The sequence below is a fragment of the Zootoca vivipara genome, chromosome 15 (assembly GCF_963506605.1).
Source record: "Zootoca vivipara chromosome 15, rZooViv1.1, whole genome shotgun sequence".
NCBI classification, from domain to species: Eukaryota; Metazoa; Chordata; class Lepidosauria; order Squamata; family Lacertidae; genus Zootoca; species Zootoca vivipara.
This window is the reverse complement of record NC_083290.1, coordinates 45104045-45118357: the sequence shown is the minus strand read 5'-3', so window position 1 is coordinate 45118357 and position 14313 is coordinate 45104045. Positions and strand designations below refer to the sequence as shown.

Below are 14313 nucleotides of genomic sequence, written 5' to 3'. Positions count from 1 at the left end.
CCTGAAGGACCAGGTGCGCAGCCTGGGAGTCATTTTGGACTCACAGCTGTCCATGCAGGCGCAGGTCAACTCTGTGTCCATCTGATACGCAGGCTGAGACCCTACCTGCCCGCGGACTGTCTTGCCAGAGTGGTGCATGCTCTGGTTATCTCTCTACGTGGGGCTACCTTTGAAGGTGACCCGGAAACTACAACTAATCCAGAATGTGGCAGCTAGACTGGTGACTGGGAGCAGCCGCCGAGACCACATAACACCGGTCTTGAAAGATCTACATTGACTCCCAGTACGTTTCCGAGCACAATTCAAAGTGTTGGTGCTGACCTTTAAAGCCCTAAACAGCCTCGGTCCAGTATACCTGAAGGAGCGTCTCCTCCCCCATCGTTCTGCCCAGACACTGAGGTCCAGCGCCGAGGGTCTTCTGGCGGTTCCCTCGCTGCAAGAAGCCAAGTTACAGGGAACCAGGCAGAGGGCCTTCTCGGTAGTGGCACCCACCCTGTGGAATGCCCTCCCACCAGAGGTCAAAGAGAATAACAATTACCAGACCTTTAGAAGGCATCTTAAGGCAGCCCTGTTTAGGGAAGCTTTTAATGTTTGATGGATTTCTGTATTTTAATATTTTGGTTGGAAGCCGCCCAGAGTGGCTGGGGGAACCCGGCCAGATGGGCGGGGTATAAATAATAATTTATTATTATTATTATTATTATTATTATTATTATTATTATTAATCCCCCAAGGCAGGATTTGTGAACACAGACAATGGGGAGTTTTTTTTCATTTCCTTCCTCCTTGCAAAGAAACATTTGGTCAGTTTGGGAGAATCAAAATGGTTTCAGGACTGTCTTCCTGTACCGTCTAAGACATGTGATTTATAAATGCAGTTATGAACATTTAATTTTTTATATATGACCTCAAAATTCTAACAACAAGACGAAGAGCATAATCCAATATGGTGCCACTTAGCCCTCCCCAAAGGCCTGGGCAAAGAGAGAGGCATGTCTTCACCTGTCAAAGGGCAATAAAGTGGGGAGCATGGACTGCCTCAGGTGGGGAGGGCATTCCAGAAGCACTTTGGCTGACAGGATTCATCTGAAATCCCAGCTAAGTTGCTGAGGAAGGTAGAAGCTGAAATCTTTAACTGATCGCCTCTGTTTTGTTATATATTTCTCAAGTCCAGCCTTGTTCTTTTTGTTTGACTGTATCTTCCCAAACAGACATGGGGCTCATCCCCACTTTCCTTTTGCCCATGCTGTCAAGTTCCATCTCTGAGCACTCATCTTTGTTGCCCTGGAGCTTTCCTTGCAACAGCTGAAGCACAACTAACAGCATCTTGGGTTTTTCAGGGGTTGCTCTTTGCTCTGGTTCCGCTATAAAGACCAGGGTTTCATGGGGGAAGCAGCGGGAGAGGGAGAGAGAGAGCACTTTCACAAATAATGGCATGGCTACCCTCAAAGCATCCTGGGAATTGTAGTTTGGTGTGGATGCTGAAAATTACTTGTCAAGAGATCCCTTTCTGCCTTGCAGAACCATTTCTTTAGTCTTCTATTTTAAAAAAATTATTTATTTATTTATGACTACATTTTTATCCCAACTTTCCCCCAAGGAGCTCAAGGTGGTGCACATGCTTCTCCCCTCTCCATTTCATCCTCACAACAACCCTGTGAGGTAGGTTAGGCTGAGAGGTCGAAGTCTAGCCATGATCCCCCAATGTCTCCTCGTATAACATGAACCATACATGTGAAAGGAGCATCAGGACAAAAGATACACATGAAGAAAACCCATATGAAAATCTAAGGAGTTTGGTCCCCCTGAGGGGACCAAAACCCAATAGTAGTGGAATAGCAGAAAAAGAAAAGAAGCTTGAGAGGTGCAAGGAGGAGGCAAAGAGCCGAATAAGTTCTGTAATTCTTCCAAATTGTACTGTAATGAGGCAACCCATTGCATGAGTGTTCATATTAAGTAAATAAAAGGGCACAGGTTGGCTGCAAAATCTTGTGATGCAGCAGATCCCTGGGCGACCTTAATTTTATGTGTTAGCTTCTTCAAGGAAAAGAACCCCAGCACTCGATCTCAGAAAGTAGAAATAAAATGACCCCCAGAACATATCTAAGAAGAAGAGTTTGGATTTGATATCCCGCTTTATCACTACCCGAAAGAGTCTCAAAGCAGCTAACATTCTCCTTTCCCTTCCTCCCCCACAACAAACACTCTGTGAGGTGAGTGGGGCTGAGAGACTTCAGAGAAGTGTGACAACCCAAGGTCACCCAGCAGCTGCATGTGGAGGAGCGGAGACGCAAACCCGGTTCCCCAGATTACGAGTCTACTGCTCTTAACCACTACACCACTACATTTCTGATGGTTTCCTGTGGAGAACGAATGACTGTTAAACCTGTTTCAGCCAGTGGCATCCATGTGCTGATCATAAAGCCATCAAATTTGTGCCCGACAGCTGTCTTAAGGTTCAATTAGTCTTCTTGCCACTGTTACTCAGGGACCTGTGGATAAGCTATCTGGTTTCACTGACTATCAATTTGACAGTGTTTTAATCCATTAACATTTCCCTGTTTCTTTCTAGGTTTTCAGCCATTATCTCAGCTATCTGCCTATGAAATTATTGTCCCCAAGAGGATAACAAGAAAACACCGCGATGTGCTGACATCCAGGGCAGCAGAGGTATTTCAGAGCAGGATTTCATCGTCAGCCTGTTGCTTTCTGCTTTTTGTACACATCATCTGGAAGCAGTTGTGAAATAATAAAGCATGGATGTGCTTCCTGAATGGTACAGCTGCCGAGGGTTCAGGGCAGCCTAGGACTAAACTCTCTCTCTCTCTCTCTCTCTCTCTGAGAGATCTGCATATTCGCTGCAGAAGCTTGTTGTGAGCAGTGCCTATTGTCTAATGTTTGTGAAGTCAACAGTGCACAGGGCTGAGACATTTTGCTGAATGAGGTGAAGGAGCACATGGCTCCCCCTCCCTACATCATGGTGCATAGTACCCAAGACTGATCAAGTTCTTTTGGCAACTGAGGCAGAAAGACGTACAAGGGTCTCCTCACCCGCCAGCTGTCAAAATGCAACTTTTTTCAAAAATAACCTAAATTGTGGTTCCCCATACCTGACATACAAAGCCATACAAATGGTTTTGCAACCATTTCCTTAAAAAAAGAGAAAATGCATCAAAAGCTGAGCGTGCAGAGAGATAAACATGGACAGGGTGCTACTACAGTATGTCTTGCAGAGCAATTTCAATCAGACTTTTGTTGGTCTGGCTTAGTGGGTTTTAGTGGGAAAGTACCTTTTCTCTGCTGATATTATCCTTTTAATTTGTGGTTGTTACACTATGATTTTTATATTGCTGACAGTGTTGTTATTTTTCATGTTATGATTTTAATGGATGTAAACTGCTTTGTGTAATGTGTATGTATGGCAAGGGTGGGTGATGCACCTCCACCATACACACAAGGGTGTATTTGCTAGGTGGCAGTGGGGGGGCACGGGGGGGCGGACAGGACTGGGAATCTCTGGATTGTTCGGAAAATGTGAATAATTAATTGAGGATTCCCAGAGAGGTTGCATGATTATTCTTCCTTCCTTCTTCTTTTGAGGATGAACTATCATTTGAAGTTGATGTTGAAGGAACAAAGTATACACTTGAACTAGAAAAAAACAAGTAAGTGACTCCCTTTCAGCTGCACTGGGCTGTTTTCCTTCATCCTGGTTATTCTGAGTTTAAATTGGTCTGTTTGGCTCTTTTCCCTGGTCCTTAGCCTACAGCATGGGTAGGCAAACTAAGGACCGGGGGCCGGATCAGGCCCAATCGCCTTCTAAATCCGGGCCGCGGACGGTCCCGGAATCAGTGTGTTTTTACATGAGTAAAATGTTTCCACTTTTCTTTTTCTATCATTACATACATCTCCTATCCATAACATTTCTATTACATTCCCTCTTCCCTCCCCTCCTGGGCTTCCCCCAACTTCCACCTCTGCTTTGTTTCCCCCTTATTACACACTGCTGTTTTTGAAAAGATACACTATATTATTTCTTTATCTTCTACAATTTTTTTTAAAATCCTGCCATCAAGTCAATAGTCTTCCTTTGTTTCTGCAAGTATACTATAAATGGTTCCCGTTCTCTTTCAAAGTCACTGTTATCTTTTTCCTGAAGTCTGTCCGTCAATTTTGCCAATTTTGCATAGTTCATCAGTTTTTCTTGCCATTGCTCTTTAGTTGGCATTTCTCCAGTCTTCCAATGGTCCGCTTCTTCCAGGCGTGCCTGCAGTTGTTCAGCAACCACCCACTCAATCACCTTGCCCAGGAATGGTAGATTTGAGAATGGGCGATAGTTGGCCATATTGGCCGGGTCTAATGATGTTTTTTAAAGAATCGGTTTAATGACCGCCTCTTTCAGCGGGTCTGGGAAGGCTCCCTCGCAGAGAGAAGCATTCACCAACCCGCGAAGCCCATCGCCCAGCCCTTCCTGGCTTGCTTTTATAAGCCAGGAGGGGCAAGGATCAAGGAGACAGGTGGTTGGTTTCACTTGTCCAAGCAGCCTGTCCACATCCTTGGAGGTAACGGATTGAAATTGATTCCATGGAACTCGACCAGACAGAGCTCCAGCATTCTCCCGCCCCGGCCCTGCTCCCATGGTGGTGTCTACCTCCTTCCGAATCTGGGCGACTTTATCTGCAAAAAACTTTGCAAAAGCATTGCAGGAGATATTGGGGTCCCTATCAGGCCCCGATGATGAAGGTGGTTCAGATAGATTGCGAACCACCTGAAAAAGTCTCCTGCTGCTGTTTTCTGCAGATGTGATAGAAACGGCGAAGAAGGTCCTCTTTGCCATTGCCACTTGGTAGGCTTGAAGTTGAGCTCTAGCCCGTGTCCAGTCTGATTCAGCATGAGTTTTCTGCCACCGGCGCTCTAGCCGTCTCAGCAACTGTTTCATTGCCCTCAGCTCCGGGGAAAACCACGGGGCTGTCCGGGCGGGCTCCATTCAATCAGAGAGGGCGCTTCGGAGCCAGACAGTCAATAGCCCTGGCTAACTCCACATTCCAGCGGGCCACCAGGGAATCAGCTGAAAGGCCATCGACATGGGATAAAGCATCCCCTACCACTCTCTGGAAACCATTTGGATCCATTAAGTAGCGGGGGCGGACCATCCAAATCAGTCCCACCTCCCTGCAGTGCGGAAGGGTTGCAGAGAAGTCCAGCTGCACCAGAAAGTGATCTGACCATAGCACTTCTTTTGTTTTGCTTTTACTGAATGTCAGATCACCAACATACATAGAAGTAAACACCAGGTCCAAGGCATGTCCATGGCTATAAGTTGGGCCAGCCTTATTCAGGGACAGCCCCATGGAGTCCATGCTTTCCACGACGACCCGAGCGGCCCCTTGTAAGGTTGTGTCGGCATGGATATTAAAATCCCCTAGGACAACCAAGCTAGGTGTCTCCAGGAGCACATCCAACATGACCTGAAGCAGCTCGGGCAGGGAATCCTTGGTGCAGCGGGGAGGTCGGTACACCAAAAGGAATCCTGTACTGCCCCTATTGCCCAACTTCCAGAACATAGAATCATAGAATCATAGAGTTGGAAGAGACCACAAGGGCCATCCAGTCCAACCCCCTGCCAAGCAGGAAACACCATCAAAGCATTCCTGACAGATGGCTGTCAAGGCTCTGCTTAAAGACCTCCAAAATAGAATGCACTCAGAAAACTCGGTCTTCCTAATAGGACGCCTGGTGCAAACCAACGACTTCCTAAAAATCACTGCTGTGCATAAGAGAAACCTGGTGGACAAGCAGCAGCAAGAACAGGCCCATCTGCTTCATCCAACCAGGTCTCTGTCACACATGCCAGGTCAAGTCCAATCAGGTCGTGGGTGGCAGTGGTCTTGTGGATCATTGACCTGGCATTGCACAGCAGCACCTTCAGATCATGTGGGTATCCCTTGCTGATTCCAGTATCCGTCCGGTCAGGAGCAGACCCAGAGGCAGGGATAGTCCTCAAACAATGACTAAACCTGCCTCCTTGGTAATGACATGGTCTGGTCTTAGTGTAACTCCTCCTCCTACCCGTGACCACTGAGATCGGGTGTCCCAGTGCATCCCCCCCTGTGGAATCTGCCCCAGCCACTTTGCTGGCTGGGAGCCCCTCCCGGGCAGCCCTGACCCCTCCCCTTAAAAACAAAATAAAACCTCTATAAAAAAGCAGCAAAAAACAGAACAAAAGAAAAACACAATAAACCAATAAAACCAAGAACAGTAAAAATTACAAATATACCAAAATTAAACAAATTCCCAAACCCAACTAAAGATCCCTCCCAGCTACCACACCAAAGAAAATAAAAACAATTATTTTTTTTTTAAAAAAATAATTTTCAAAAGAACTCTGTGCTGTTCTAAGTTCCTCTGGGCAGCACCAGCAGCAGAGCAGCGGCAGCAGTCCTTATGAGGCCCCCCAGGCCCCACCCTGGGCCAGATGGAGAGAGGCAGGGACAGGGCCTGTGGGCACTCACAGCAGGGCAGCACCATTGGCCATTCTCCCTTTTTCTCCAACTCTTGGGTTCTAGTAAGTCTTTATATTTTCCCCACACTTTGAACAATGATCTCCTTATTATGTGATTGTGGAACCCTTTGTGTATTTTTGCTTTTCCATACCATAGGGAAACATGCCATCCAAACCTGTTCTCATGTCCTTCCTGTTCTGTTATTTACTCCCTTTCTAACTTGATCCGATCATGGATCCATATTAGGGATGCAGCTTCATTTTTTAATAGCAATTTAGTTTTGTTTTTATTTAATTTAAATCCTGCCACTTGACCAAACTCTTGATCAAACTTTTGGGAGAGAATTTTTTGGATCTTCCACAGTTATTACCAAATCATCCAAAAATGCTTTCAATGTATGCTCATTTTTCTTTAATTTTATTCCTACTGCTTCTCTATCTTCTCTTATCCTTCTTGTCATAACTTCCAGTACCAGAACAAACAACAGCGGTGACAATGGACATCCTTGTCTTGTTCCTTTTTGGATATTGCATTCATCTGTTATCATCCAATTTACAATTATTTTTGCATTTTGTTCTGAATAAACAGCTTGCATCCCCCTATTAAAATTTACTCTAGACCCCATCTCCTCCATCACCTTCCTCATGAAGCTCCAATAAACATTATCAAAACATTATCAAATGCTTTTTCTGTTTTTTTCTCATTTCTCACTTCCAGGTATTCTATAATATTCAGTACATTTCTAATATTATCTTTATTTTGTCTGCCTGGAAAGAATCCAGGTTGATCATCTATATATATAAAACTGTAAAAATCATGAAGTGCGGGCTCCACTTTTCTCCGTAACCGCTTGATCGATCGACCTGAAATTTTGACACAACGATCCAGGCCACTCCCCGAGTGTTGTTAGAAATAAACACCTCACACACCTCACACCTCCACAGGTAAAAACCTGTTTTTCAACAAAGTAAAACAGCACCCTCAAGTGGATTTCCTCCCTTCCTATGAAATCTACACCACATCCACAAACCCCGCCTCCACCACGAGATCCACCACTGAGATATATCCATCCGGCAAGTATATAAAAATGTAGAAGGTGCCACCCCGACAGTAGGCCTCTCCCCACGGATCCCCGCCCACCCCATAGATTGCGCCCTACTCACAGCAGCCCACTCCCCACGGATCCCCCTACCCACACCAGCCCACTCCCTAGGGATCCCCTCCTGCCCCAGAGATTGCCCCCTTACCCATCCCACCTGATCCACGATCCACGCCTTCCAAGGACACCTCACCATCACCAGGGAACAGGCCTCCCCGACAGTAGGCCTCTCCCCAAGGATTGCGCCTGATCCGCGATTCCCACCAACCCCGACAGTAGCCCTCTCCCCACGGATCCCCGCCCACACCATAGATCAGGCCCGATCTGCGACCCCCACCATAAGATCTCACCACCAACAGGGGACAGGCCACCCCGACTCTAGACCTCTCCCCATAGGCCGACCCGACAGTACCCTCTCCCTAGGGATCCCCTCCCACCCCCTAAGGACCCTCCCCTCTCCTCAACCCTCCCCCCAAGACCAAGACCACCGAAGGACCCTCACCTTTCCTCAACCCTCCCCTCCCACCCCCCAAATACCAGGACTACCCAAGGATCAACACCTCCCCTGGGTGGGGGTGGACGGGGTATAGGGAATTGGGGGATTCACAGAGATAACCCCAGGGGTGGGGGAACGAACAGAATAGATCATGGATCAAGACAAACTGGGGACACTCACAGGGATTAACCACTCAGAATCCCGCCCCACCACAAACCCCCTACACAACCCTCTACCCCTGTCAGGAGTATGGGCAGGAGTCAGGCTCTGGGGCCTGTAGTGCTTTGCAGGACTGGGGCCTGCCTCAACTTGTGCTGGAGAAGCAAGGCGTGGCCACACAGGTGAAGTCCTCAGCTTGTGCTGGAGAGGCAAGGAGTAATCACCCAGGTGAGGCCACTTGAGATCTCACTGCACCTGGTGGCAGGAGCTGGGTGGGATAAAAGCCCAGCATTTCCCTTCAGCTCTTTGCCACAGCAACGCTATCCCTGCCTGGTTGCATTTGGCCTCCTGTTCCTTGGACCCTTGCCTTGTTGCTGCCGTGCTTCTTGGACCCCTGCCTCGCCTTCGCCTTGCTCCTGCCCCGTGGACCTTCGCCTTGCTTCTTGTTCCTGGATCCTTCGCCTTGCTCCTTGCTCCTTGGACCCTTGCTTCGCCTTCGCCTTGCTCTTGCCCCGTGGACCTTCGCCTTGCTTCTTGTTCCTGGACCCTCGCTTTGCCTTCGCCTTGCTTCGTGCCCCGTGGACCTTCGCCTCTGCCTTCGACCCTGCTTCTTCACCACCATCTTGCCTCTGGTCCTGACGCCCGCCGACCGGACCGTGACAACCCCCAAGATCCTCCACACACAATACCCTACCCAACCAATACCAAGACCCCCACAAGGAACCTCCCCTCTCCTCAACCCTCCCCTCCACCCCCAATACCAGGACCACCCAAGGAAACACACCTCCCCTGTGTGGGAGTTGGGGGGAATTGGGGGATTCACAGGGATAAACCATGGGCGGGGGGAGAAACAGAATACCTCATAGAGCGTGTCAAACTGGAGACACTCACAGGGATTAGCCACTGCAACGCGTGGCAGGGTCAGCTAGTGATGAATAAAAACTTTTAGAATTTTTTTTCAATCTGTTTGCCAAAGCAAATGCAAACAATTTGTAATCAATGTTTAATAATGAAATTGGGCCTATAATTTTTTACCAATGTCACATCTGAAGTTATATAGGCCTCTTTTCATGCTTCTGAGACTTCCCCCATTTTCAAGGCCTCATTCATAGTATCTTTCAAAGGGTTCACAAGCTGCTCACTCATTTTTTTGTAATATTTGGCTGTTATTCCATCTGGCCCTGGGGGCTTCCCTACCTTTGTTTGATTTATTGCTTCAATTACTTCTTGGGATGAAATGTCTATATTTAATATCCTCATTTGCTCCTCTGTTATCTTTGGTAGCTTACTATTTTTAAGATAATCTTCTATCATCTTCAAATTTTCTGGTCTTTTTTCTTTATAAAGATCAGTAAAATATTTTACAAAGGCCCCCCTTATTTCTTTTGCTTTCTCAGTTGTTCTGCCTTTAAGCTCTATCCGATTCACATAGTTGTTTTGTTCACTTTGTCTCAATTGCCATGCCAAAAGTTTTCCTGGTTTATTAGCATTTTTTTTAAAAAAATCTGTTTTGTTTTCTTAATTTTCAACGCTATTTCCTAATTAATTACCATAGAATATTGTGATTGTAATAATTTTATCGACTGTTTTGCTGTTTCTTTATTTGGTGCTCTTATTAATTCTTTTTCCTTTTCTGCTATTTTATTTAAGATAGCTTTCTTTTTCTTCTCTCTTATCTTCTTTTTGGAGACTATTCGAAGTTTGGTTTCTTTATTCAAATTTTGTTCAAAATATTCTCTTATCGTCTTTTTTTGTATTTTCCAAAAAAAAACCTTTGTCATCCAATATTTTTTCATTCAGTCTCCACCGAAAGGTAGACCATAATTATAGAATTATGATCTGACAATGCTCCTGGATCTATTTTTATTTTTTAAATTCTTGACTCCAATTCCTTAGAAACCCAAACCGTATCTAGTCTGGCACTGCTTCCCTGAACATGAGAGAAAAAAGTGAACGTGTGTTTTAAAAAGAAAAAAAAAATATTTATCGTAATTGCAAAAGTAAATTCTGTTGTTCAAGCTGATTCCGTCTATCTGCCAGTCCCCCTACTGCCCTGGCCACTGCCAGTTGACCCTCCTTTATACCTTCAACCGATTTCACTGTCTTTTTCCAATTTTACCACTTTCACTTCACCTTTTTATCCAATTTATCAAATTTCTGCGACAAAATCTCCTTAGAGTTCTCTATATCTGACCTTACTTCCAAAAATTGTTTATTCATAGAATGCTCCAGTCCTTTCCCGAATTCTTCAAAGTGTAAATTCATAAGCTCTGCCATGTCTGATTTAGGTGTCTTTTCGATATCTTCCTGTGCTGCAACTCTCCTTCTTTCTAGTGTTTTCTGATTTACTGTCTCCTGTTTAGGTTTCTCTGCCATGTCTATTCTCAAAACAATTGCTTCAAAACACTTCTGTCTCAAGGTCACTCCACCTCCTTATCTCTTTCTCACTCTTAAACTTGTATGTAGAAATTCCCCCACAAGCCCTATCAGAGCTCAATTTTATACTAGTATATATCAACAGTTTCACTTTTAAGGAAATTTCAAACCAAAAGTAATCAAAAAGAAAAGGGAAAATCACACATATATACACAATATATACACAATTTAAAGAAAAAAGAAACCTTGTAGTTATCACAGTCCACACTACTGTTGTGATGTTCCCTTGATGATGGTGTGGTGCTTTCAAAGTCTCTGGTCGTATCTTATAGTGCATGATGTATCTTGTAGTCCAAAATGTTCCCACTATTATTTAAAATCCAATATTTTCCCGACATAAATTAATTTTGTACAATCCAGATTGTATTTGTAATCCGAATGCTGTTTATAATCCAATATATGATGTTCTCCTCAGTTTATATTCCAATGCTCATTTAAAGCTTTTTCCCTTCCTACTCCCGCTCTCCCAGGCACTTCTCCTCCCTGAGATTTCTCCCAGTTATGGAAAAGTTTCCCCCTGTTGAGCTTTGGTAGGATTTGCCAAGATCCAGGGTCCTTTAAAATTTATTTGAATTTTTTCCCAATCCTTTAATCACTTTCGTTCATGGAAACAGCTTCACCATTCATTAAAAAAAACTGAGGGTACTCCACTCCATTCATGTATACTCCTTTTAAAAGTTCAAAGAGCAACAGCTCATTTCTTTGTATTCGACAAAGAGATGGTTTGCTAGTAAGTAACTAAGTGCAGTTTAAAAAGTAGGAAAAGACTGATCTGTCTCCGAATGTCTTTAATCCCATTCACAAGTCTATACTGCAAAATCTATCCTTCAAAAGGCGGAAGTTGACTTCCTTTCTAAATTCTGTCTTTGCCAAATTCAATTTTAATCCAAGAATTTTATGTTTTTAAAGTCCAATAATCTTGGGAATAAATACCTTATTTAAAAAGTTTGCTGCTTCAGACTTCCGGTTCGCCACGCTGGAAAGAGGGCGCAGAAGCTGCAAGCTCCGCGGCTTCTGGCTACTGCGAAGGGGGGGGAACCACGGGGGCACGCGGATCCCCGTTAGACCCTGGGTAGAGCGTCCCAGGGGCTGTTTTGCCCGGCACCACTCCATAACGCGACTCCTCCGATGCCCGGGGAGCTCGGTAGAGTTCCCGAGAGTCACGGAGTGGAAGTTGTGGGAGCCATTTTGGGCACTGTCATCACCTTCAACAAGCGAAGCCCTGAGCCTTCAACCAGCTAGCGGTGGATGCCTTCCGAAAAATTGCAAGATCTGGAAAAGAACTCCACGTGAGTAAAAATTCTGATTGGCAACGTTAAGCAAAAAATTGGACACGGTGGGAGATTTTAAAGCTCGGAAGTCGGTCTCCCACATTGCTTTTTTAAGATGCAGTAATCTGATCCCTAACAGGGGAATTGAGAGAAAGCAATCAATTTGTCAGAAATCAGACTGTTAAAACCCTCCAGGAGACTGGATCTTGATTCCTGGAAAGATCAGTGAATGGATTTAAAATCTCTGCTGACAGCATGATGGGACTATGTTAATTATCTGAATTAATGAAATAGCCAGAACTGGACTTAAAATGGTTTCCACCATGGAATTTGACTCCTGCCACATCCGCTCTTCCTATCTTCTGTTTTCCCACGGGATTTGAGAGGCAAGGACAATGGCAGCCACAACATCAATACAGGACTTTTATGGAACTTTTGAATATTAAAAACGTGCTGGACAAGAACAATATGCAATGGCGACAAATAAATAAAAAACTTGAGGAGTTAAGTGGCAACGTGGAATACGACAAAGAAAGAGATGAGACCAGCGCCGAGGAATCGAAGGAAGAATTGAAAATGGTAGAAAATAATGACAATTTAGAAGAACTTCAAAGCGGCAAAGAAGAGAAAGAAGGATGGCAAAATGCCCCACAAGTGGGAGATGTGGGGCAAGTTCAGGACTTGAAAGAAGAATTCCTCAACGGTGAACCAGGGGGGATCCATGCACACCCAGTGAGAGAGGGAGTGCATGGATGTCTCTGGGAAAATGGGATGCTAGGATGGTGTTGGGGACCAGCAAGAAAAGTGGGGTAGCAACAGGCAGGTTTTAAAAAATATGGCTGGAAGTTTATGGAAAGGGTAGGAGTGGGTTAAAAGTTATAATTAGGTTTTTAGGTTGGGTGTAATGGGAAAGTCCGACACTGGTCTGAATTATGGAATTCGCTGAGACATCTGGGTAATCTGGGTCCAGGGGAAGGGGGGGAAGAATGAAGTATTAAAATGGAATTTCGTTTCTGATAAAAAGTTAAGTTGGGGAAATGTAATTAATTGATATATGTATTAAAAAAATGAGTTTTTCTCTTTTTAGATAAAATTGAAAGGTGATAATTAAAGAGGAAATTTTAATCAAATTAAAAATAATTGGTATTATATGAAAACTGCTTTATAAGGAACTTTAATAGGGAACCAATGAGGGGGGAACCGGGGGAGTCCAAATGTTATAATGATGATATAAGACTATTAGATTTTCTCTATTCTTTTTTGTGTGGGTTTTCTTTGTTTCTTTTTTTGTATTTTTTTGTGCTTATTTTTTTCTTTTTGTCTTTTTGTCTTTTTGTATTTGATGTATTTTCTTTTGTTTATGTGAAAAATGAATAAAGATGAATTTAAAAAAAAATAAAAAAAATAGTCTGCTCCTTCAGGTGGTGATTTGTGGTTTCAGATTTTTAAACTGCGCTGGAGCCAAAGGCAGACTCAAGCCGCTTCTCTCACTCCACCCCCCCCCCGCTTGCTGCCGATGCAGCGACAAGGCTCCGCGAGCACAGCGAGTCTCTTCTAGCCCGGCTGGTCCCCTCAAGACCCCACTTGTCCGTGGGGCTTTTTAGGGGGGGGTGTCTAACCCTGGCATGCACCCCTATCACTTAGAAATCTCAGCAGCGGTCGTCTCTAAATCGGGCGACCCGCTCTGCGCCGCCATTTCCCTCCGCAGTCAAACCAGATGCCCCCAGAATGTGTCTTTTTATTTAAAATTCATCTCTGGGTTATTTGTGGGGCATAGGAATTCGTTCATATTTTTCCCCCAACATACAGTCAGGCCCCCCACAAGGTCTGAGGGACAGTGGATCGGCACCCTGTTGAAAAAGTTTGCTGACCCCTGGTCTACAGATCACATGAGAACCCTCCAATGGAAACAACTGGCTGATTTGATTTCTCTGCCCGCCCCCTTGGCTTGGCCATCATGGTGACATGCCAGCTTATTTCTGGTAAAGGTTATTGATCTGTACATGTGGTTTGCAACAGCCCTTTTGCTGTAATGTATATTATAAAAAAGGGGGACAGGACACAGCTACATCAAATTTGTGTATGTGCACAAATGTGTGTGATCCCTCTCCATTCATAGTGAAATGCACTGGTATTTCTCCAGCTGCTGCTTTTTCTTTAAAAAAAAGTTTTATGATTTCATTTAAAATATACCATAATTGCAAGGATAGAATTGTAAAAGCAACAATTGCTTTCCTCCCCTTCTGATCCCATGCTCTCACAGTCTTCTGTTTGCAAATCTTTACTTTTTCCTCATTCTTCTTCCAGGTCCAGTTCTATGAAAGCACTTCTTTTTTCAAAAGAGTTTTT

General features: G+C 44.6%; 1 protein-coding gene across 2 annotated transcripts in view; it reads left to right on the top strand.

Moving 5' to 3' along the window:
* Nucleotides 1–14313, top strand: part of ADAM9 (ADAM metallopeptidase domain 9) — a 95924-nt gene that overhangs the window by 20867 nt on the left and 60744 nt on the right. For both annotated transcript variants that reach the window (XR_009556806.1, XM_035139116.2), the window contains exons 2-3: nucleotides 2573–2670; nucleotides 3601–3665. Coding sequence is in view for 1 of the 2 variants with exons in the window: in XM_035139116.2 (XP_034995007.1) it covers nucleotides 2573–2670; nucleotides 3601–3665 (163 nt within the window). In the remaining variant the exon portion in view is untranslated. The remainder of the gene's footprint in view (nucleotides 1–2572; nucleotides 2671–3600; nucleotides 3666–14313) is intronic.